The sequence below is a fragment of the Rhamphochromis longiceps genome, linkage group LG16 (assembly GCF_057381845.1).
Source record: "Rhamphochromis longiceps isolate RC_006_pf linkage group LG16, R_longiceps_female_GT1.1, whole genome shotgun sequence".
NCBI classification, from domain to species: Eukaryota; Metazoa; Chordata; class Actinopteri; order Cichliformes; family Cichlidae; genus Rhamphochromis; species Rhamphochromis longiceps.
The window spans coordinates 2671858-2697572 of record NC_140572.1 but is presented as its reverse complement, the minus strand read 5'-3'; the positions used below and the strand labels follow the sequence as shown (position 1 = coordinate 2697572).

The 25715-nt window shown below is 44.0% G+C and overlaps 1 protein-coding gene across 4 annotated transcripts in view; it reads left to right on the top strand.

Annotated features, from left to right (window-relative positions):
- LOC146650368 (titin-like) overlaps positions 1-25398 on the top strand; it is a 218405-nt gene extending 193007 nt beyond the window's left edge. For all 4 annotated transcript variants that reach the window (XM_085383775.1, XM_085383778.1, XM_085383776.1 and 1 more), the window contains 32 exons: positions 53-203; positions 292-591; positions 706-2472; positions 2621-2914; positions 3028-3315; positions 3448-3747; positions 3904-4238; positions 4414-6145; positions 6278-6580; positions 6969-7280; positions 7547-7837; positions 7922-8221; positions 8363-8504; positions 8607-8770; positions 9878-10180; positions 10275-10556; positions 10685-11278; positions 11376-11666; positions 11819-12118; positions 12443-12745; positions 12854-13156; positions 13278-13546; positions 13668-13983; positions 14133-14438; positions 14921-15220; positions 15514-16089; positions 16252-16557; positions 16785-17167; positions 17295-17505; positions 17633-23410; positions 23536-23826; positions 24067-25398. In XM_085383775.1, the coding sequence (XP_085239901.1) occupies positions 53-203; positions 292-591; positions 706-2472; positions 2621-2914; positions 3028-3315; positions 3448-3747; positions 3904-4238; positions 4414-6145; positions 6278-6580; positions 6969-7280; positions 7547-7837; positions 7922-8221; positions 8363-8504; positions 8607-8770; positions 9878-10180; positions 10275-10556; positions 10685-11278; positions 11376-11666; positions 11819-12118; positions 12443-12745; positions 12854-13156; positions 13278-13546; positions 13668-13983; positions 14133-14438; positions 14921-15220; positions 15514-16089; positions 16252-16557; positions 16785-17167; positions 17295-17505; positions 17633-23410; positions 23536-23826; positions 24067-24359 (18084 nt within the window). In that variant the 3' untranslated portion in view covers positions 24360-25398. The remainder of the gene's footprint in view (positions 1-52; positions 204-291; positions 592-705; positions 2473-2620; positions 2915-3027; positions 3316-3447; positions 3748-3903; positions 4239-4413; positions 6146-6277; positions 6581-6968; positions 7281-7546; positions 7838-7921; positions 8222-8362; positions 8505-8606; positions 8771-9877; positions 10181-10274; positions 10557-10684; positions 11279-11375; positions 11667-11818; positions 12119-12442; positions 12746-12853; positions 13157-13277; positions 13547-13667; positions 13984-14132; positions 14439-14920; positions 15221-15513; positions 16090-16251; positions 16558-16784; positions 17168-17294; positions 17506-17632; positions 23411-23535; positions 23827-24066) is intronic.
- The last annotated feature ends 317 nt before the right edge of the window (positions 25399-25715 follow it).

The window sequence follows — 25715 nt, the reverse complement described above, 5'->3', positions numbered from 1 at the left end:
ACCAATGAATAGGAGATGTTAGCTTTAATACATCCATTTTTTTTTTATCAAGGTGGTGAAGGGCACTATCAGAGACACCAGGCAGAAAGTGGCTAACCTGGTGGAGAACAATGAGTACCAGTACAGAGTGTGTGCTGTCAACAAGGCTGGAGCAGGGAACTACTCTGAACCTTCTGAGCTCTATAAAGCCTATGACCCAATAGGTATATGACTTTAATTTGCAGTTATCCTCATCTCGTCAGCATTTGAGGAATTCCTTTATTGTTTACATTTTCCTTTTTTCTTCTCCAGATCTACCAGGTGAACCCACTAAGCTGCGTGTGGTTGACTCTACAAAGACATCTATCACACTTGGATGGGAGAAGCCCGTCTATGATGGTGGCAGCGAAATTACACACTATATTTTAGAGCAGATGAATACAGAGGACAAAGAATGGGTGATTACCAACCCACAAGTCAAGACATGTGAGTATGTCGTGTCCCACCTCAAACCTGGCATCTACTACTTCTTCAGAGTATCTGCTGTCAACTGTAAAGGCAAAGGAGAAGACATCAAAATGTACCAGCCTGTGCAAGCCAAAGATATTTTAGGTTAGTATTGATATAGTTCCCTTTATAGTACAAGATATTAGTCTTGAGACGAATCAATAATAAAATCAAAATTAATATTCTTTTCCATCTTTGTATGACATTTGTGTCCAACAGAGGAGGCTGATCTGGACTTGGATGTTGCTATGACAACTCAATACACAGCAAAGGCTGGCCGTGATGTGGAAGTCTTTATCCCCCTGAAGGGTCGTCCTACACCAAATGTCACCTGGCGCCGTGGTGACCGTAACATGGCTGGTGATAACCGCTACACAGTCACAAGCACTGAAAGAGCTACCACACTTCTCATCCCCAAGGTCACCCGTGATGACTGTGGAAAGTATGTGCTGGAAATTGAGAATGGTGTTGGAGAACCTAAGATAGTTACTGTTTCCCTCAAGGTTCTGGACAGTCCATCCACCTGCCAGAAACTGATGATAAAGAATGTCACAAGAGGAAAGCTGACACTAAGCTGGGAGCCTCCGCTCATAGATGGTGGCTCCCCTGTGACTAATTACATTGTCGAAAAGAAGGCCTCCACTATGAAAGCTTATCAAGTGATTACTGATGAGTGTTTAAATACAAGTTACAAGGTGTCAGGGCTGGAGGAAGATATAGCTTACTTCTTCCGTGTGTCTGCTCAAAATGAGTTTGGTGTGGGTGACCCTTGTGAAACCACTGATGCTGTCCGAGCAACTGAAACTCCAGGAGCTGTTAAAGACCTAATAATGGTGGACTCCACAAAGAACTCTGTCACCCTTCAGTGGAGAAGACCTGACCACGATGGTGGCAGCCACATCACTGACTACATCATTGAGAAGAGAGCCCAGGATGAAGTCAAATGGACTTTAGCTGCTAAATGCAAGCGGTGCAGCTGTGAAGTGACGGGACTCAAGGAAAATGCTATCCTGGATTTCAGAGTGTTTGCAAAGAATGAGAAAGGCAACAGTGACTTCTCCCAAATTGGTCCGATCACAGTGATGGACCTCATCATTCCACCTGAAGCCAAACTGAATGATTATCCCAATGGAGAGCTTGCTGTTCGTATAGGTCAAAACATCCATATTGAGTTACCATTCAAGGGAAAACCAAGACCTACAATCAGCTGGCTAAAGGATAATTTCCCACTAAAGGAAAGTGAGAAGATTCGCTTTAGGACCACTGACAACAAGACTTCAGTTACAGTCAGAGGGGTTAAGAAAGAACATGCTGGACAATACACCTTGGTTCTGGATAACAGAGTCATTAAGAACTACTTTGACATCAATGTGATCACTCTGGGACCCCCTTCAGTCCCTACTGGCCCCATCCGTTTTGACGAGATAAAAGCTCAGAGTATTATTATCTCCTGGGATGAGCCGAAGGAAGATGGAGGTGGCGAGATCACCTGCTACAGTGTGGAGAAACGTGAAACCTCCCAGGCCAACTGGAAGATGGTCTGCTCCAGTGTTGTCAGGACTACCTTTAAGATTCCTAACCTGGTCAAAGGAACTCAGTACCAGTTCAGAGTCCGTGCAGAAAATAAGTATGGGGTCAGTGAGCCACTCATCTCTTCAGATGTTGTTGCCCAGCACCAGTACAAACCTCCAGGTCCTCCAGGAAAACCAGTTGCCTACAACATCACCAGTGATGGTATGTCAATAAAGTGGGATGCCCCAGATTTTGACGGGGGTTCCCCAGTCTTAGGTTATCATGTCGAGAAGAAGGACAGGAACAGCCTCTTATGGCAGAAAGTGAATTCCACAACCATCTCTAACAGAGAGTACAGGATAATTGGTCTTGTGGAGGGTCTGGAGTACTCCTTTAGAGTCTATGCAGAGAACAATGCCGGACTCAGCCCTTGCAGTGAGCAGAGCAAACATGCACTCGCTATCTCCCCTGTTGGTAAGTAGACGTTGCTCAGTACATCGGTCTATATTTAGGAGTTGTTTTGTATTTACTGTTTAGACATTATGATTCTTTCATTTTGTCCTATTTAGTTACTCTTTACATCTAAATTATTATGGATTAATTGCTTTCTTCCCTCAATTAGATCCACCTGGTACCCCAGTCTGCATTGATGTAACCAGAGACTCAGTCACCCTCCAATGGGACATTCCCAAGAGGGATGGTGGAAGCAAAATTGTAGCCTATAGTGTGGAGAGGCGTCAAGGCAGAGGCAAATGGCTACGGTGCAACTTCACTGATATCAGTGAGACCCAGTTCACTGTAACTGGTCTCTCACCTGGAGAAAGAATTGAGTTCAGAGTGATTGCCAGGAATGCTGTTGGCACAGTCAGCCCACCATCCAACTCCTCTGGATACATAATGACCAAGGATGAGAGCAGTAAGTATTTTTAATATAAAAACATGTTAGAAGAACGCAAATCGTTGATTGTTTTTTAATTAATCACATCTTACTTGATGCTGATTCATAATTTTTTTTGTCTGCATCTCCAGTTGCTCCTGAGATTGAGTGGTCTCCAGACCAGGTGCTCACCATGAGGGCTGGAGATAACATCAGTCTCAGCTGCAAAATCACCGGACGTCCAGTCCCACAGGTTCTTTGGTACAAGGAGGGTAAAGAGATCGACAAGAGGACTATGATTGACATTGAGATTACTACTGGCATTGGCACCAGTAGTCTGTTTATTCGCGATTCTAACAGGAACCACCGTGGAATTTACACTGTAGAGGCCAAAAATAGCTCTGGAACCAGGAAAGCTGACATTAACGTTAGAGTCCAAGGTTTGTAAATGTGTGCAATTTGTTATAATATCTGTTAAAAAACACTGTTTTAGACAAATCTGTTTCTGTTGACACAAGTGATACAAATGTTTTTACCGTAACAAGTCTCCTCAATCAACTGTTTCCTTGCAGATACCCCTGGACCCGTCGAGGGCCCAATCCGTTTCACAGGCATCACAGCTGAGAAGTGCACTGTGTGGTGGAGCCCACCAGAGAACGATGGCTGTGCTGCCATTTCTCACTATGTGGTGGAGAAAAGGGAGACATCCAGGATCACTTGGGCCTTGGTCACCTCCAAGTGTGAAGCTTGCTCTTATAATGCCACCAACCTCATCAAAGGCAATGAGTACCAGTTCAGAATCTCTGCTGTCAACAAGTTTGGTGTCGGAAAACCACTGGACTCTGATCCTATAATTGCGAAGATGCAATACAGTAAGTAAAGTTACTCAGTGCTGTCTGTCTGACTTGTTGGGAAACTCTTAAAAGTAATCTGAATTTTCTATTGAACATAAGCACTAATGGAAGAAATGCTTTCCACCATTCAAAGATATTACTTTAAAAAAATTATATTTTTGTTCTGTTACTCAGCTGTTCCTGATGCCCCTGGTACACCAGATGCCACCCATGTTACTGGAGACAGCATAACGCTGTGTTGGACCAGGCCACGGTCAGACGGAGGCAATGAGATTAAATGCTACATCCTAGAGAGGAGAGAGAAGAAGAGCTTGCGCTGGGTTAAGGTCTCCTCCAAGAGGCCCATTACAGAGTTAAGGCACCGTGTGACCAAACTTACTGAGGGCAATGAGTATGAGTTCCGTGTTATGGCTGAAAATGGTGCTGGTGTTGGACCAGCCAGCAGCACCTCCAGGCTCTTCAGATGCAGAGAACCAACAAGTGCTCCCAGTGCTCCCACTGTAATCAAGGTAGATCTTGTGGTAACACTCATTGAATTATACATGTTTCATATTCATACACAAGAGGCAATTTGGATACAAAACAGGTGCAGCATTGTAGTGAAGAACGCTGAGTTCAACTCAATATTAGATTGTAGAAACAAAACGCATTAAAAAAATTGTAACTATGCTTTTTGTTCATCAGGTCATTGACTCCACTAAGTCCTCTGTCACCCTGGAATGGACCAAGCCAGTCTTTGATGGTGGCATGGAAATAATTGGCTACAATATAGATATGTGTAAGGCCAGTCTGGAGGAGTGGCACAGAGTCAACAGACAGATTTGTATTCACACCAGGTATACTGTCACAGGTCTAGTACCTGGAGAACTCTACAAGTTCAGAGTCAGTGCTGTAAATGGATCAGGAGAGGGCGAAGCATCAGTGATGCCAAACCCTGTTCAGTCTTTGGACAGACTTACATCTCCTGAAATTGATCTTGGTCCTGACTTCAAGCAAACTCATATTGTGAAGAATGGAGGCACTATAACCCTACATATTGCTTTCCGAGGAAAGCCAGCTCCTCTAGCCACGTGGTCTAAATTAGACAGTGAGCTTCCGATAATGGCTGATATCAACACCACAGATTCATTTTCCACTCTGACCATAGAGAACTGCACCAGGTATGAGGCAGGCAAATACACCCTGTCCCTGGAGAACAACAGTGGGCGCAAATCCATCACATTCACTGTTAAAGTACTGGATACTCCTGGACCTCCAGGAGCCATAACCTTCAAAGATATTACTCGCGGAGCCTTGACAGTGATGTGGGACGCTCCTGCCACTGACGGTGGATCCCGAATCCACCACTACATTGTGGATAAGCGTGAAGCAAGCCGCCTTGCCTGGCAAGAAGTCAGCACCAAGTGCTCACGGCAGATGATCAGAGTAACTGGTCTGGAAATTGGTGTACCGTATTTGTTCAGAGTGATTGCCGTTAACCATTATGGCCAGGGAGAACCAAAAGAGATGACTGAGCCTATAATTGCCACAGAAGAACCTGCGCCACCCAAGAGATTGGATGTTGTTGACACAACCAATTCCACAGCCTCACTGGTATGGCTAAAACCCGAGCATGATGGAGGCAGCCGCATTAGAGGCTATATTGTTGAATTCAGGGCTAAGGGCACTGACCACTGGGTTGTTAGTGGAGAGACTAAGTCTCAGAAGATGTTGGTAGAGGGTCTGATTGAGAACACAGAATATGACTTTAGAGTTAAAGCCAAGAATGATGCTGGAATTAGCGAACCTCAGGGCACCTTTAGCTCTGTGGTCATAAAGGAGCCTTGCATAGAACCAACTGCTGATCTCAGCAGCATCACCAACCAGCTCATCACTTGCAAGACTTCCAACACCTTCACAATTGATGTCCCTATCAGTGGCAGACCTGCACCTAAAGTTACCTGGAAACTGGAAGAGATGAAGCTGAAGGAGACTGACAGAGTCTCCATTAAGACCTCAAAGGAAAGAACCATTTTGGTAGTGAAAGACAGCAAGAGAAGCGACAGTGGCAAGTACTACCTGACACTGGAGAATGCTGCTGGTGTGAAGACATTCACAGTGACTGTGGTCATAGTTGGCAGACCAAGTCCACCCACAGGACCAGTAGAAATTTCTGGAATCTCTTCAGAGTCCTGCACCCTTTCTTGGTCTGAGCCAGCTGATGATGGTGGTACTGACATCAGCAACTACATTGTAGAAAAACGGGAATCTGGCTCTGCTTCTTGGCAAGTGGTGAACTCCAGTGTGAAGAGAACCACCATCAAAGTCACACATCTCACCAAATACATGGAGTACACATTTAGAGTCTGTGCTGAGAACAAGTTTGGAGTCAGCAAGTCCGTTGAGTCTGCCCCTGTTGTCATTGAGCATCCATTTGGTAGGTGCTGTCCAACAGTTTAAATATCTGATCCTGATTTTATATATGTGTGTGCCAACATTGGTTTTGTTTTTTAATGCTTTGGATTTCTTCTAAACAAACCATATTCTCATCTCCACTTGATTTTCATAGTTCCACCAAGTCCTCCAACTCGCCCAGATGTGATATCTATATCTGCCAATGCCATTAGCATCAAATGGGATGTTCCATATGCTGATGGTGGCAGCAAGGTGACAGGCTACTGGATTGAGAAAAAGGAGAGGAACACGATCCTGTGGGTGAGGGAGAACAAGCTACCCTGCCTGGATTGCCAATACAAGGTCTCGAACCTGATTGAGGGGCTAGAGTATCAGTTCAGGGTGTATGCCATGAACCTTGCTGGGCTCAGCAAAGCCAGCGAAGCCTCCAGACCTGTAGTGGCACTCAATCCTGTTGGTAAGAAAATATTCACATTCACATTCATCCTAACTATGAAGATGTATTATGAAATGACAGATGGTCAATACTCAATTTTGCTTAAGGTCCTAAAAACAGATCTATTGTTATTACTGTTGATATTGCCCAACTAAAATGCATAATGGAGACTTTAAGAGCATAGTCGGAAGTGTTTGAGTTGAAGTCAATTGTACTTCTTTTTTCTGAACTTCTGAAGCTAGAGAACACTTTTGGATGATAGATAAAACATCTTCAAGAACTTCTTTTCAACTCAAGCCCTTAGGACTACTCTGACCTGAATGACTGAGAACCTACACAAATTTTAACAATATCTGACGTTGTGTGAATAAACTTATATAAATGTTTTATGATCATTTCTACCCTCCAGATCCTCCTGGCAAACCCGAGGTGACAGACATCACCCGCTCTTCTGTGTCATTGTGCTGGACAGTGCCCTTCAATGATGGTGGCAGTAAGATCATTGGTTATGTGGTGGAGAGAAAAGTCTACAGCACAGATGAGTGGGATGACAACCGCTGGCTCAAGTGCAACTATACCACAATCACAGAGAACTACTTCACCATCACAAACCTAGGTGAAGGAGAGACCTATGAATACCGTGTCGTTGCCAAGAATGCTGCAGGTGTTCAAAGTGTCCCTTCAGAGACCACTGGACCAGTCACATGCAAGGATGAATATTGTAAGTTCAAGGGTTTTGTTTGGGTTTGTTTTTTTTTACCTTGATAGTATTTAAATAAGTTAATCTACATTTCCTGTTATTTTAGAAACAATAAATAACTATGAATGAATGTAACTTTAAAGAAAAAAAAGCTCCCCTGCTTGGTGTACCAGGCAGAATATCAATAAAAATGACTAAAACAAAGATTGTTTTCAGGGTTCAGTTCATTATACTGGTATATGTTGTTATTTTTTAATGTAACACTAATCATCCCTTACTTTTTGCAGCTCCTCCCAAAGCTGAACTTGACAGCAAACTGATAGGTGAGACTGTCACTGTTACTGCTGGTTCTGACCTTGTCTTGGACGGTGCTGTGGGTGGTAAACCAGAGCCTACAGTGTACTGGTCAAAGGGTGACAAGATTTTAGAACTTGGAGAAAAATATTCACTGACCTACACTGCCACTAGAGCCATGGCTGTCATCAAGAGCTGTGACAGATACGACACAGGTAGATACATTCTAACTGTCAAGAATGCCAGTGGAATTAAGACGGCAGCTGTCAGCGTTAAAGTTCTAGGTGAGCAGCCAAAAGGACACTAATTAATTAGTGTGTCGTAATAGTTTGAACTTTCTGATTGAAATGTTGCTTTCTGTCTGTTAGACACTCCTGGAGCTCCAGCTGATAGGATTGTAATCAGCAGAGTCACAGAGGAAAAATGTACAGTGTCTTGGAAGATACCTCTGGAGGATGGTGGAGACTCTGTCACCCATTACATTGTGGAACGTCGTGAGACCAGCCGCCTCAACTGGGTCATCATGGAGACTGAGTGCAAGACCCTGTCATGTGTCAGCACTAGGTTGATCAAGAACAATGAGTACATCTTTAGGGTTAGAGGTGTCAATAAGTATGGGGCTGGAGTTCCTTTGGAATCTGATCCCATCATCGCCAGAAACGCTTACAGTAAGCTGCAGCATTTTTCCAAGTCTTACTTACAATTTCAATTTTGGATTTAGGTGTTATGGATTATATTACATCTTATAAAAGGGAAAACGTAATGTAGATGTGTTTGCGTGACTCTGACCTGTTCCCACTCTTCCACAGCAATCCCCTCCCAGCCAGGCACACCAGAGGCGACTGCAGTGGGTAAGGAGCACGTTATCATCGAGTGGCTGAAGCCTGAGAGTGATGGAGGAAGCGAGCTCAAAAACTACATCGTTGAAAAACGAGAGAAGAACAGTAGCAGGTCAGAACAAATTCTGGATTCACTGAAGATGTTGAGACATCATTTCTTAAATAAAGATACTTATCCTTCTCTTTCATGATGTTGTTTTGTTGTTTGGACCAGGTGGACTCGAGTGAATAAGACCTACACCATCTATGACACCCGCCTGAAGATCACAGGCCTACTGGAGGGAAGCGAGTACCAGTTCAGAGTTACAGCAGTCAACTCTGCTGGATACAGCCAGCCAAGTGACACCTCAGTATACATCCTCTGTAAAGACCCCACATGTAAGACATTTTTACTTAAAAAAAAGAAAGAAAGAAAGAAAACTGTAGACATTGTCCTTTTAATGCCAAGAGAAAAGTGATATTATTTAATATTTTTCAGTTCCATTCAGTTCACTTTTATTTATATAGCACCAATTCACAGCAGAAGTCACCATAAGGTGTTTTATATTGTAAGGTAAAAATGCTAAAATGATGGAAAGAAACACAACAATCATACTAACCACTAATAGCAAGCACTTGGCAACAATGGGAAGGAAACTTTTAACAGGAAGAAACCTCCATCAGAACCAGGTTCAGGGGAAGAGCAGCAATCCCCACGATCAGCTGGGAGTAAGGGGAAAGAGAGGAGAAAGATACCGGAAAAAGGCAAACTAAAGGATAGGCAGAGTTTAATATTTACTAAAGATTTAATACAGTAGGCAATGAAGGCTGTCCAACATACAGTGTTAATGTGGACATATGCTGATTAAAAAAGACTCCAAGATTCTTCAGTGTTATTGGAAGCCAAGGTAAGTATCTGGTTAGACACCATGTTTCGATGTCTCCACCATGTTGTTTTAGGCCTGAGTACATCAAGCCCTGTTTTCTCTGAAATTAGTAAATGAACAAAGTAGTAAATTAGAGGTATTTCAGGTCTCGTGTCTTTAAGACATGCCTTTGGTTTAACTAGTTGTGGAACTTCATAATTAACCTTTTTGTGCGAAGAAAACTCCCCATTTACATGCACATAGCACAGTGCTATTGAACCCCACATTGTGGTGTAGTTGCACAGCAAGATAAGTACTGACAGAGGCCATTTGATCATCTGTAACCTTCACTAGTGATATATTTATATTGTGATACACTCTAAATCCTGGCTTTAGAGTGTATTAAGATAAGATGGGCCTGATTATTTAAGACCTTGTATGTGAGGAGCAGAATTTCGAATTCTGGATTTAACAGGTGAACAGATGAAGTCACTATGTTTGTTGTTAATCAAGTGGCACACACTGTGCTTTGCAACAGGATGAGGAAGTGATACCAATGCTGAAAGCACCACCCCAAACATATTTTACAACATATTTGTTTAGATAAAATACATTTTCAAAAATTCCATTTCATCTACAGACACCCCAGCTCCTCCATCAGTGCCTCGCATCACAGACACAACGAAACACAGCATCACCATGACTTGGACCAGGCCCATGTATGATGGTGGATCAGATGTCACCGGCTACATTGTGGAGATCCTAGAGGAGGGTTCTGAGCAGTGGTACCGTGCCACTGCCAAAGCCCTCAAGACTAATGAGTATGTGGCTGCTGGTTTGGCTGCCAATAAGAAGTACAGATTCAGGGTTGCTGCCATTAACAGCAATGGGACTGGAGAGTTCAGTGAACCAAGTGCTGAAATCGAACCACTTGAGAAAATTGGTAAGTAGGTGTAGATTTCTGTTGAAAAAAATCAATATTTGAACTACATCTGAACTTTTTAATGTTCTATGTAAACTATGCTCCATCCACTCAGAAATACCCGATTTGGAGTTGGCTGATGACCTAAAGAAAACAGTGTGCCTCCGCGCTGGAGGTACTCTGCGCCTATTTGTGTCTGTCACTGGTCGTCCGACGCCAGTAGTGGCCTGGAGGAAGACGGGGGTGGAACTACAGAGCCGTGGTTATATTGAGACTACTGACAAGTACACATCACTGGTAGTAGAGAAGGTTGATCGCTACGACTCTGGAAAATACATTGTAGAGGCAGAGAACCCATCTGGAAAAAAGACTGCCATCATCCTTGTTAAAGTCTATGGTATGTCAACCAAAGTTTCCACAGAGTTTGTTAAAAGATTTTGGATATCAAATATGTACAGTCACCATACAGTTAGTAAAGTAATATAGTTTCGAAATATGATCTTTTTACTTGCCTCTCTTTGTCAGACACTCCTGGTCCTCCAGGTTCAGTGAAAGTGAAGGACTACACCAAGGAATCTGTTGTGATCACCTGGGATGTCCCAAGCATTGATGGTGGTGCTCATGTCAGCAACTATATTATAGAGAAGCGTGAGGCCAACATGAAGTCCTATAAGACTGTTACCACTGAGTGTAGGAAAACACTGTACAGAATCAGTGGACTGGAGGAGGGTGTGTACTACTTTTTCAGAGTCCTGCCAGAGAATATCTATGGTGTCGGTGAGCCCTGTGAGACAGCGGAGGCTGTGCTGGTGTGTGAAGTGCCCTCAGTGCCTGTGAAGCTTGAGATTGTTGATGTTTCCAAATCTTCTGTCACCCTGCACTGGGAGAAGCCTTTGAATGATGGTGGCAGCAGATTGACAGGCTACATTATTGAGGCCTGCAAAGTAGGCTCCGACAGATGGAGTGCTGTGGCGACAGTTAAGGCCTCAGTATCCCAGCACACCATCCAGTCTCTGACAGAAAATGACCAGTATCTGTTCAGAATCCGCGCCACGAACAGCAGGGGAGCCAGTGAATCCACTGACATTGTCACTCCAGTGATCATCCAAGAGATCAAGGGTAAGATATCAAAACACAAATCATCACATCATTTCTGTTTTTACTAAGCTGTGAAAAGCTTTCATAAGTCATATGAAAAATTTTGTGTTTACTGCAGTTATGCCCAAGATTGACATGACAAGTATCCCTCAGAAGATAGTTCATGTGAATTGCGGCAAACCCATTGACCTCAACATCCCAATAAGGGGCAGACCACAGCCAGTCTGCTCGTGGTACTTTGGTGGTGTGAAGCTGAAGGACACCCTGGACCGCATCAAGATTGACAGCACCAGCAAATATACCCATCTCGTCATCCGTGAGACGACCATCTCTGACACAGGAGACTACACACTAGAGGTGAAGAATACCATAGGCATGGCAACTGAAGTTATCAAGGTTATCATCCTGGGTAAGCAGACATTCTTTACTAAACTGAATGTTTTATATTTTCAGTTTTTATTTAGTAAGGTGTATTTTTCCTTCAGAGAAAAATCAAAAGACAAAGAAATAAAAAAGACAAAAACTGTCTTCCTAAATAGCTGCCTTGTTGTTTCTGTTCAGACAAACCGAGTATTCCTATGGGTCCAGTAAAGATCGAGGAAGTCGACGGTGTTTCAGTGACAGTTAGTTGGCTACCTCCAGAGAATGATGGTGGTGCCAATGTCAGCGGATATGTTGTTGAGCAGCGTGATGCCCACCGGCCTGGCTGGACCACCATCTCCGAGTCTGTGACAAGGCCTTGCTTTAAATTCACTAGGCTCTCTGAAGGAACTGAGTACGTGTTCCGTGTTGCAGCCATGAATCGTTTTGGCATTGGTGGCTTCCTGCAGTCTGATGTGGTGGAATGCAAGAGCGCCAAGAGTAAGTTCTCTTTCCATAAGATGTTCTTCATATGCACCTTCAATGAGAATTGTGCTGCCTTTGATAACTTGCACTGTTGCTTTGAAAACCTTCTTCTTGTTCTTTTCAAGCCCACAAGTCCAACTTCTTTCTGAAGCATTTTTTTACAGTTTCAGTTTCACACTGTTATTGGTGGTCACTGTATACAATTACAAGTAGACAGGTTCTGATTTGATATATAAACTTAAAAATCCTATTAAACTGTGGATTGTTTATTCTCACTGAACTATATGGTACTATGTCTTGTTTGTTATTCATCTCTGATTGTTTTTCTTTTCTATGTAGCCATCCCCGGACCCCCAAGCAGGCCAGAAGTGCTTGATGTCACCCATGAGGGCATGACCCTGACCTGGAAACCACCTGAGGACAATGGTGGCTCCACTATTGCGGGCTATATCATAGAACGGAAAGAGGCCCATTCTGACAGGTGGTTGAGGATCAACAAAAACCCTGTTACTATGACCAGGTACCGTTCCTCCGGACTGATTGAGGGCCTGGAGTATGAACACCGTATCACAGCCATTAACTCTAGAGGGGCTGGGAAACCCAGCGAGAGTTCTGTCATTACCATCGCTTTAGACCCCATTGGTATGTCCCGCAAAAGATCACTGTAACAGTTGTACTGCTTTTCTGTTTTAAATTAGCCATACCACTGTGGGGTCACTATCTTTACCTATTCTCTCTGTTATTAAACAGAACCTCCAGGTCCTCCAGTTCAGGCCAGAGTCACAGACACTACCAGGACTTCTGTTTCTCTAGCTTGGCTTCCACCAGAAGAGGAGGGTGGTTCTGTCATTACTGGCTACTTTATTGAAATGCAGAAGGTAGACCAGCTGGAATGGACACTGTGTAACACAACTCCCACGAAGATGTGCGAGTACATCATCACCCACATGCCACAGGGGGCTGAATACAAATTTAGGATCATCGCCTGCAATGCTGGTGGTTGTGGAGAAGCTGCTGAGATTCCTGGAGTGGTTAAAGTCCAGGAGATGCTTGGTAAAGAAAGAATTTGAAATATTTATAAATCCTTTACTTCAGTTTTTTGGTGGCATGGCATATAGCATCCTGGCATTTTTAGCTTTAGTTAAAAAAAAAATCAAACCTCTGTCTTCTTCAGATTATCCTGACTATGAGCTGGATCCTAAATATGAAGAGGGCTATGTGGTCAGACAAGGTGGTGTCATCCACCTGTCTGTACCCATTAAGGGTAAACCCATCCCTACATGCAAGTGGACCAAGGATGGTCGTGACATCTCCCATCGGGCCATGATTGCTACGCATGATGACATCACTGAGCTGGTCATCAAAGAGGCGCATAAAGATGACACTGGTACCTACGACTTGGTGCTGGAAAACAAATGTGGCAGGAAGGCTGTTTATATCAAGGTGGGGAGTGTGTCTGAAAGACTTTATTAAAGAATGGCTAATGAAATGAAAACATATATTGTATAAAATCTAATAATATTTGCAGCCTTAAAAACGAACTCTCTGTACCTCCTCTCTGTAGGTGAAAGTGATTGGTCGCCCAGATGTCCCAGAAGGGCCTCTGGAATTTGACGACATTCAGGCCCGATCAGTAAGAGTCAGTTGGAGGCCACCATCAGATGACGGTGGAGCAGACATCCTGGGATACATAGTGGAAAGGCGGGAGGTACCCAAGGCTGCCTGGTATACAGTGGATGCTCGAGTAATTGGGAACTCTCTAGTGGTGAAGGGCCTAAAGGAGAATGTGGAGTACCACTTCAGGGTTGCTGCTGAGAATCAGTTTGGTGTCAGCAGAGCTTTAAAATCTGAAGAGTCTGTCACACCAAAGACTCCACTTTGTGAGTAGTGATATATTTGTTATTAGTCCAACTTTCTCAGTCGAACTGGGAAAATTTTGTATTTAATAAACCTATTGTTGTGATAATCATACACTCTGAACATACTGTAACTCTGATAATTTAATTTGTAAAACCATCCTTTATCACAGGCCCACCTGAACCTCCCAGCAACCCACCAGAGATCATGGATGTTACCAAGTCCACAGTTTCTCTCTCCTGGGCCAGGCCCCGCGACGATGGAGGCTCTCGTGTCACTGGATATTATGTTGAGAGAAGGGAGGTTTCAACAGAGAAGTGGGTCCGCCACAACAAGACCCACATCACCACCACCATGTTCAATGCCACTGGTCTCATCCCTGATGCAGAGTACATGTTCAGAGTTGTCGCACAAAATGACATTGGACAGAGCGAACCTGGTCCTGCTTCTGAATCTGTAGTCTGCAAAGATCCATTTGGTGAGTTATGGCTCAGTCACACTAGAGTACAAATAGGGCAACAACCTCCTTGCAACTCTTCCTTTACTTAGTGACTGTTAATTTTTAAGTTACTGGCATTTGTCAACCATTTGCATGTAGTAACGGTGACTAGTCACCCCGAGATTGAACGTGTAACACCCTCAACCTCTGTGTCACCACTTTTGACTGCAAGGTGATTGCACAGGTCGCCTGGTAGGAGGTGACACCACCTCCAAACAGTCACAGTCCAACTCAGAGTGACTGCAATTACTTTAAGAGATACTGATGAAATTTTGCAAATAACTGCTATCTAATTTATAAATGCAGACAGATTGCCAACTCATTGCAATCAATCTAAATCAGTCTGTGCTGATAAGGGAAACGTATGAGATCAATACATTCTAAAATACTTTTAGAATGTATTGATGTTAGAATGAATTTATCCAAGATTATTGACCCTTTTCCTTTCTGTTTTCCTGTAGACAAACCTAACCAACCAGGAGAGATTGACATTGTCTCTGTCACTAAAGACTGTATCACCATCCACTGGCTCAGGCCTGAGCATGATGGTGGCAAGGAGATCCTAGGTTACTGGATTGAGTTCAGGCAGGCTGGAGAGAGTGCCTGGAAAAAATGCAATAAGGAGCGCTCGAAGGATCGTCAGTTCACCATGGGTGGCTTAATGGAAGCCACTGAGTATGAGTTTAGAGTCTTTGCTGAGAACGAGACTGGACTCAGCCGACCTCGTCGCACACCTATGGGCATCAAGACCAAATTGAGTGGTAAGCTGTTGCAGGATTGAGGTCTATCAAAACAAATGACCTCGTTGCAGTAGAATTTGACATTCAATGTATAACATATCTGGCAAGTTCAATACAAATGTTGTTTAACTGACAACAGAAAAATATATCTTAGAACCAAATTTTGACCAAGATTTAATGTTAAAGTCAAAATCGTGTAAAATCTAATGTTTAAAGGGAAAGACAACCAATTTATTTGTAATTCCTTTCAATTTACAACAAAAAGTAAAAATTAAATACATTTAGTGTGATTAAACATTGCTGTCTTTCTGCAGTTGGTGAGGCTCCAGCTTTGACAGAAGACATCCAAGATGTAACAACTAAACTTGGCGAGTCTGGCACTCTGACCTGTGGCATTATTGGCAGACCTCTGCCTGAGATTAAGTGGTACCGCTTTGGCAAGGAACTGATCCAGAGCCGCAAGTACAAAATGAGCTCAGATGGTCGAAACCACTCCCTCAGCATTCTAACAGATGAACAGGAAGATGAGGGCCTGTACACCTGTAGGGCAATCAATGAGGCTGGAGAGATCGAGAGCAGTGGTAAACTGCGTTTACAGGCAGCTCCCCAGTTTCACCCTGGCTTTCCCCTGAAGGAAAAATACTTTGCTGGGGCTGGCACCAGTCTCCGCCTTCATGTCGTATACATTGGCCGTCCCATCCCACAGATCATGTGGTTCTATGGCAAGAAGCCTCTGAATCCATCTGAAAATGTGATCATTGAAAACACAGAGAGCTACACCCACCTCGTGGTGAGGAATGTTCAGAGAAAGACCAACGCTGGTCGCTATAAGGTGCAGCTCAGCAATTTCTTTGGAACTATTGACACTGTGCTTCGTGTAGAAATCCAAGGTGAGATCAAACTATAAACAAATTGCTTAAGGGCTCCACATCCATCCATCCATCTATCCATAAATTTAAAATCAAAGTTACAAATGAAAGCCCTTTGCATGAGTTTTCAGTTTCAGTCTACAAATCTTTCATATATATATGCGCGTGTGTGTGTGTTTCTAGACAAGCCATGCATGCCTGAGGGGCCCCTAATTGTTGAAGCCCTGCTTAAGAGCTCAGTTGTCATCAGCTGGAAGGCTCCCAAGGATGATGGAGGATCAATGATTACCAACTACATTGTGGAGAAACGGGAGGCCAAAGAAGGGGAACAGTGGTACCTGGTGTCCTCCTCTTTGTCTGGAACCACCTGCCGTGTCCTCAATCTGACGGAGAATGCTGGCTACTACTTCAGGGTTTCAGCTCAGAATCAATATGGAGTCAGCGAGCCTCTAGAGATCCCATCAGTGGTTATAATCAAGAGTCCATTTGGTAAGTTTATTTATATTTTATTTTGGTGTCCTCTTCACAGATGGCTTATTCTGTCTCAAATCAACCACAGCTTCTACTCGACCGTCTCCTATTTGCATAAGTTATAGAGTACCATCTAGAAACTTAAATGTGTTCATTTTGTAAGGAGCGTATTTAGTTTTCAAGATCTGCCACTGCATAGAATATGGGACTTCTGCACTATAGTAACTTTCCTATTTGTTTTTCAGAAAAACCTGGCATCCCACAGCAGCCTTTCATTATCAGCTCCACAAAGGACTCTTGTGTTGTCTGTTGGAAGCCTCCAAGCAGCGATGGTGGAGCTAAAATCACAAACTACTACCTGGAGAAACGTGAGAAGAAACAGAACAAGTGGATGTCAGTAACTACCAAGAAGATTGCAGAGACCAACTATGAGGTCACAGGCTTGATTGAAGGCTTCGAGTATGAGTTCCGTGTCAAATGTGAGAACATGGGCGGTGAGAGCGAATGGAGTGAGATTTCTGAACCCATCATCCCCAAGTCTGACCAGCCTCCTCGCACTCCCACATTCAGGGAGGAGATCAGAGACATGACTGTCAAATACCATGCCAGTGCAACATTTGTCACTAAGGTACCTTTTTTAAAACTACATTGCTTATTCCTTTAAAATCTCTCAGTTTTTAAGTCAAAAATACAATCATAACATCATTGTTCAGTGGACACCAGTTATTTATTTTGTCTCTTTTTCCTCCAACAAGGTGTTGGGCTATCCAAAGCCTGTTGTGAAATGGTACCGTAGTGGAAAGGAGATCCTGGCAGATGGAACTAAGATCAAAGCGCTGGAGTTCAAGGGAGGCTACTATCAGCTTGTCATCACTTCTGCTGATGAGAATGATGCCACAGTTTACCAAGTCAGAGCAACTAATTCCTCAGGATCCATCTCTACCACAGCCAACTTGGAGGTGGAAGGTAATATCATAATTTCCAAATATTTTCTAGAATGCACTAAATGCATGATATCTTCTTTCCAATTCCTGATTTTAAAAAAGCCCACATTCATGAGAATAAGTCATGATTTTGGTCATTTTTATTGTAGTTCCTGCTAAGATCTATCTGCCTCAAGAGCTCCAAGGAATGGGCGCAGTCCATGCTGTCCGTGGTGATCACATCACCATCAAGATCCCCATCTCTGGCAAACCTGAGCCAACAATCACTTGGCAGAAAGGTCAGGAGATCCTCTCCAACTCTCCTTATCACCAAGTCATCACCACAAGGTCTTTCACATCCCTGGTATTCCAGAAGGGAGTCCAGAGGAAAGATACTGGCTACTACATTATTACTGCAAAGAACAGGTTTGGAATGGACAAGCAAACCATCGAGGTGAATGTGGCCGACATTCCTGAAGCTCCAAAAGGCCTTGTGGTTAGTGAAATTGCAAGGGATTCTATCACTCTTGTCTGGGAGCCCCCTGTCAGTGATGGTGGAAGCAACATTATTAACTACATTGTGGAGAAGTGCCCCACCACCAGTGATAGGTGGATTCGTGCTGGACAAACGACTGACTGTAGTATCACTATCATCAACATATTTGGAAAGGCCAAATACCAGTTCCGTGTTATTGCAGAGAACCAGTTTGGTCTGAGCCCACCATCTGAACCAACTGAGCCTATCACCACAAAGGAAGACAAGTCTGTAATTAGGAACTATGATGAGGAAGTGGACGAAACAAGAGAAATTACTAAAGAGGAGGCTCTTTTCTACAAGGTGAAGGAGCTGTCCTCAAAGTACATTATCTCTGAGGAGCTTGCTCACTGCCAGTTTGGTGTGGTTCACCGTTGTATTGAGATTGCCACAAAGAAAACCTACATGGCCAAGTTTATCAAAGTCAAAGGAACTGATCGTGAGTTGGTTTTGAGGGAAATTGAAGCTCTTAATGTGGGAAGGCATAAGAATATCATCTACTTGCATGAATACTTTGAAAGCATGGAGGAGATCATCCTTATCTTTGAATTCATTTCTGGAGTTGACATCTTTGAGCGGCTTGGCACCAGCAACTTTGAGCTTACAGAGCAGGAGATTGTCAAGTACCTTAGACAAGTCTGCTCTGCTCTCAAGTTCCTGCATTCCCACAACTTTGGCCACTTTGATATCCGCCCAGACAACATTGTGTACACTACAAGGAAAAGTACCAACATAAAGATCATTGAGATGGGCCAGGCTAGGCTTCTGGTGCCGGGAGAAAACATCAGAATGCTCTTTTCAGCACCGGAGTACTGCGCCCCAGAGGTCCACCGCCATGATTTGGTCACAACGGCCACAGATATGTGGTCTGTTGGTGTTATGGCCTATGTTCTACTCAGTGGCCTTAATCCATTTGCAGCAGAGTCTACCACAAAGATGATTGAGAATATCACCAACTGTGAGTATGTCTTCGACAGTGAAGCATTTAAGGATATCAGCCTGGAGGCTATGGACTTTGTTGACAGACTTCTTGTCAAGGACAGGAAGCTTCGTATGACAGCCCATGAGGCTCTGGAGCACCCATGGCTCAAGATGAAAATAGAGCATATTAGCAACAAGGCTATCAGGACACTGAGACACAGAAGGTACTATCAGACTCTGGTAAAGAGGGTTGATACTATTGTATCAGCAGCTCGTGTGGCCTATGGTGGTGCTTTCAAGAACCAGAGGGGATTGGCTGTTGGTAAAGTGAAGATTGGAACTGAGTGCCATGGCTTCCGTGCTGGCCCAGTCATGCATGCCTCAGCTGAAGAAGGTGGTTATGCAAGATTCACTTGCAGCATTGCCAAGCATGACAAGAGTACACAGGTGTCATGGTACTTTGGTAACTGCCAGCTACACACAAGCCACAAGTATGAGATTACTTATAGTAATGGCTTTGCCAGTATCTACGTAAAGGACATTGAAGAAAGTGATGATGGTGTGTACAGATGCAAAGTGCTGAGTGATGATGGAGAAGACAGTGCTTATGGAGAGCTTTTTGTCGAGACAGTGAGGAGTATCAAAGAGTACTATCTTAGCCGCTCCATCAAGAAATTAAGGAGGAGAGTTGACAAGACTAAGCTTCTGCAGAGACCACCAGAGTTCACTTTGCCTCTCTACAACCGCACCGCTTTCATTGGCGAAGATGTGCGTTTTGGTGTTACTGTTACTGTGCATCCAGAGCCTTGCATAATTTGGCTTAAGAATGGTGAAAAAATCAAGCCAGGTGATAATGACAGCAAGTACACGTTCACCAGTGATAAGGGTCTATACCAGCTCATGATCCATAACCTGGACATGACTGATGATGCTGAATACACCGTTATGGCCCACAACAAGTTTGGAGAAGACAGCTGCAAGGCCCGTCTCACTGTGGCACCACATCCTGTGACAGAAGAAACTATGAAGCCCATGTTCAAACGCCTGCTGGCTAATGTTGAGTGCATGGAGGGACAGAGTGTCCATTTTGAGCTCAGAGTCTCAGGTGTACCACCTCCTACTCTTAAATGGCAAAAGGATGGTCATCCACTACAGTTTGGTCCCAAGGTGGTTGTCATACAGGAGGACGTTGACTCTCATGTCCTTCACATTAGAGAGACTCTACTTGAGGACTCTGGTGTTTACAAAGTTACTGCAACCAACTCTGCTGGCACCGCCAGCTGTCAGGCAACATTGAAGGTGGACCGCCTTACCTATACAAGGAGAGAATATAGGAGTGAGGAAGAGAAATACATGCACATACAGAAACAAATTGAAAAGACCAACAAGATGGCTCAGAAAATCGTTGCTACTGAGGAGCTTGTACCGCTTAATCCCACTGCTCAAGAAGCTCTCAAATATGCTGCAGAGATTTACAAGCCAGCAGTGAGCACGAAGAATGTCGAGGGTGAGTTTGACATCAAAGAGGAGAAGTCAGAGACCAAGAAGTTGGAGGAGGAGAGGAGGATCTTCATGCCCTATGAAATTCCTGAGCCTGTGGTTCATGATCCCAGAGTTCTTGATGAGAACAAAGGTATCAAACTGTTTGTACCTCTGTCAGATATGAAGTGGTACAGAAAGCTAAAAGATCAATATGAGATTTCAGAGAGGATGGAGAGGATTGTGCAGAAGAGACAGAAACGTATTCGTTTGTCCAGATGGGAACAGTTCTACGTCATGCCCCTTCCTAGAATCACTGACCAGTATAGGCCAAGATGGCGTATTCCAAAACTCACTCTAGATGATCTGGAGACTGTCAGACCTGCACGCCGCTCTCCCAGTCCTGTGTCAGAGGCGTTGTTCAGATCTAGGAGGAGATCTCTGGGAGACCTTAGCGATGAGGAGCTGATGAGAACAGAGGAAGAAGAAGGAATGATGTTGGAGGATGAACTGGAGCTTGGCTTTTCTGCCTCACCTGCTGGCAGCCCTGTACGCATTGAGCGACGTGCCATGGAGCATGAGGAAAGAAGGCAGGAAGGTAGACATGAAACCGTTGAGGTTGCTGAGACAAAGAAGAAACGTACCATCTCTCAGTATATGAGGAGGAGAAGGTCACTGTCACCCACTTACATTGAGCTAATGCGTCCAGTTTCAGAACTGATAAGACAACCACATGCTAGGCATCCTGTGGAAGTAGAGGGAGAGATTGTGGGGAGGAGGTCCCCTACCCCAGAGAGGACCCGACCACGTTCCCCCAGCCCCATCAAGTCAGTTGAAAGGTCTTCACGCTCCTCCTCGAGGTTTGAGCGGTCTGCCCGTTTTGATATCATGTCCCGTTACGAGGCCAGAAAGGCTGCTCTGAAATCTGAAAGGAAGTATCAGTTGGTCAGTCAGACACCTTTCAGTTTGGACCATGCCCCGCGTGTCACTGTTAGGATGCGTTCTCATCGTATCCCAGTTGGTCAAGATACAAAATTCACCCTAAATGTACAAGCTAAACCAGAGGCTGAGGTCACGTGGTTCCACAATGGAACTGCGATCTCTGAATCCAGTGAGAAATTCATCTTTACCAACATGACTGGTGTCTTGACCATCACTATTCTGGACTGTCAGGAAGAGGATAGTGGCACGTATCGCTGTGTATGTTCCAACTCTAAGGGAGAGGCTTCAGACTATGCTACCCTGGAGGTGTCAGGTGGTAGCTACACAACTTTCTCTTCTCGCCGCAAGGATGAGGAAGCTCCCAAAGCATATGTCCCTGAAGTCACTCGAACAGACCACTACCACATCTCCCACTTCAAAGCTGGCTATGCTTCACAGACCCACTTTGAGGTAGAAGAAACCAAATCTAAGTTAACCGAAACACATGAGGTATTCACACATGAGAGATATGGCGCCTCCTCTGAAAGGTACTCCTCTGCTGAGAGGTATGACTCATCTATCAAGTATGCTTCTGCTGAATACCTGTCATCTAGTTCCTCTTATTCATCTGACAAATTTTCTCTGAGTGGGAAACACACCATATCTGAAGCTAAACTGAAATCCTCTACCACTGCTGGTGATGAGGAAGTTTCTGTCCAGAAGGCAAAACTTTCTCTTCCAGCTAGAATCCTCACTAAGCCTCAGTCTGTGACAGTTGAGGAGGGAGAGACTGTCAGATTTACCTGTGATATTGATGGTGAGCCTGCACCCACTGTGACATGGATACATGAGAGCAGAACCATTGTCTCATCCCACCACATTCAGGTCACCACAACTCAGTATAAATCCAGTTTGGAAATCTCCTCTGTGACAGCCTCCCATGAGGGCAGTTACACAGTAGTGGTAGAGAATTCAGAAGGCAGACAGGAAGCTCATTTTACTTTAACCATCCATAGAGCAACCCCCAAGCAGGAAGTTAAAATAGTCAAACCCCCTGAGCCATCCGTGAAGTCACCCACTCCCAGTGTAAAGTCAACTGCACCTTCAGCCACATCCCCTATTCCCTCCACAACCTCTGCTGTTCCCAGTGTGAAGTCACCAGAACCTAGCACCAAATCCATCGAGCCTTCAGTTACATCACCAGCTTCAAGTATAAAATCTCCTGAACCAAGTGCAACATCTCCTGCTCCAAGTGTGAAGTCCCCAACACCAAGTGTGAAGTCTCCTGAACCCGAGGGGATTAAGTCTCCTAAGACCATAAAGTCTCCTGAACCAACTGCACCTTCTCCTGCACCGAGCTTAAAATCACCGACTCCAGGTGTCAAATCTCCTGAGCCTGAGGGACCTAAGTCACCACGAGGTCTAAAATCTCCTGAGCCACGACTCAAGTCACCACCGCCAACTAAGACCCTGGGGACTGGAAAGTCACTGGAATCTGAGGAAGTAAAATCACCCCGGGGTATCAAATCTCCAGAACCTACAGGAATCAAAATGCCAAGAGGTGTCAAGTCCCCAGAACCTCCTGGACTCAAAACACCAAAAGGCATCAAGTCCCCAGAACCAGCAGGCATCAAATCACCAAGGGCACTGAAGTCCCCTGAACCTGAAGGGATCAAATCACCTCCTAGAATGAAGTCTCCTCCTCCCACCATGTCCCCCAAGAGAGTTGTATCTCCACCCACCGTAAAATCCCCAATCCCAAAACCCCCCAAGGTCATGAGTCAGCTAACAGCAGAAGCCTGTGAGGGGTCAGTGAGGATGTCCTGTGTTTGTGAGAGCTCCGTCAGAGAGGTGGTATGGTATGTGAATGGGAGGAGGCTTTCACAAAGCAGTCGCCTAGAGATGCACTATTCTGAGGGTTCTTGCAGCCTTTTGATCCATAATTTAACAGACAGTGATCAGGGAGAGTACATCTGTGAGATGAAATCAGAAGGAGGAGTATCCAAGTCTTCTTTCAACTTCACTGGACAAGTGTTTCAGTCAATTCGCAAGAAGATTACAGCTTATTGTGAACAGCAGCTGGGACTTCAAGGTAGGCTTTTTCTATCACCATCCAGAAAATCTGATCCAGTTTAATGCTTTAAAGAAATTATAACAGAGCCCTAACATTGAAGTCATTCTTAACAATGACATGTGTGTTATCGTTTCTTCTGCCAGAATCAGTATTGATGAGTCAAAAGGAGTCATCGTCATCCTTGAGTTCATCGGTGATGATGAAGAAAGAAATCCATACAATGGAGGAGTCGTCTGCCTTTTCTTCTACTTCCCAGCAGGCAGTGATGTCATCCATGACGGATTCCCGCTCCTTCAGCAGCATGGCAGCTGAAATGAAGTTTGAGACCATGTCCATGTCCAGCATGTCCTCCGTGTCATCTGAGGCATATGCCATGAGCTCCAGTAGCCTCATGGAGATGGCCTCCCACATGGAGGGATCACTTAGAGCTCTTGGTAAGATCATAAGACTCTTGGTAATCTGTAAAACTGTACTTAGCTTCCTTGCATCCACCAGCAACACAATTATCCTTCTTTTGAAATGAAACCTCATAAAGATGCTGAATTAAGCTCAATTAGCAAAACATGCTTTTTTGTCATAACATTTTTTTGTTTGTGTCTGTTGTGAAATTGTGTGCCTGCCTTACTCTAAATGAAAAAAAGGTTCTTGTTCTGTGCATATATCATGGGTTCCAGGTTCTGCTCCAAGGATTGAAGCTCTGCCAGAGGACATCAGCATTGAGCCTGGCAAAGTCCTGACAGTCGCCTGTGCCTTCTCTGGTGATGCCAGACACATTGAGTGGTCGCACGACGGCAAAAGGATTGAGTTGACTGCTGCCGGACGCTTCCATATTGAGACCACTGAGGACTTGACCACGCTCATTATCACTGGGGTGAAGAAGGAGGATGCTGGAAGCTACACCCTCAAACTGTCAAATGAGCTGGGATCTGATACAGCAACTGTTCACATTAGTATTCGATCGGTGTAAGGAAAAAAAAACAACTCTTCAAAACTTCCCCTTTTTCCTTTTCTCATGCGTTTTTATTTAATCAAGCAAAAGAATCTACTTGATAAAGATCTGGATTTCTGTTCTTGTAAATATGAACTATTTTTGTAACTATCTTGACATTAATTTTTGCCAAACTAGACTAAAGTCTAAAGGTGTTATAAAATGTACCATATTGGATAACTGTGACTTAGGATTTTTGATCCATTATTCTGTGACATGTACATAATGTATATAGCCGAATTTACCGGTTATGGGAAGTGTATGCATTGTTATTTATGACAATAATATTAACTAAAACAAAATGAAACTGTATATGGTTTAACAGGAGAAAGTTCCAACAGGAACGAATACTCTGTTAAACTAAGAAACTAAACTTTGTGCCTCAACGATAAGTTGAAGTCTTAAGATTGCCTCAACAGGTAGAGAGGCTCCCTGTTGATGTTAACTCAATCAGAGACAAAACTATGAATACACTGCTTTAGAGAGCAGTGCATTAGCATTGTGAAAGCAGTGTGAGATCCTGAATGCTGTTTGCATTTACCCTCATGTAAGCAGGATGACTGGACCTCGCACTCCGACTGATTCTGTCGTACTGCTATTTCACTGACGTGCTCAGAGTGCAAGCGGCCTGCACTCCCTGAGCACAAGTGTTTCTTTTATATTTTGTGCTCTGCATCTGGCAAACAACCACTGATGAGACTTTTCACTTGTACCACCAACCTGGCCAGTCACTTTAAATAAGAGTCCCTCCTGTGCTTGTTTGCAGAAACAGAGCTGTCTCTCGGAGGTATGCAGTGTGTTTGTGTGCTAGTTTTTAGAAGTTCACCTGTCAGTCAAGGTGGGTGCGGCAAAGCAGATGTATGAAACCACCTACTGCTGCGTTCAACAACAAGTCCCACATGTCGCCCTGCAGTTTAAGGGTTTGATTGAAGTTTGAGTTGTAGTTTTGACTATTTTCGCACCCTCCTTGAGTCTTTCCTCCAGTTATTTCTTTAATAAAGCATGATTATCAGCACTACAGTATGTTTCTGCTGTGGTTATTCGTCACATTAAAACACATCGTTTAACACATTTAGGTTTCTATTTTCAGGAATTAACCTGTTATTCAGGGGCAAGTGTCTGAGTTATATGACATGTGGCTCAACAGCACACTGAGTAGGTGGCGAGGTAGGCTGCACGCAATGTGAGAAACAGAAGTGACTCCATCTGTAATTGTGACTTTTTGCTCAGTTTATGTGAGGATTTTTCTAACCATGAGAGCCACAGAAAATTGGGATTGTGGGTAGAACAAAGAACACAAAGAATCTGATCACTTTATAGTGGTTAGGTGAAGGA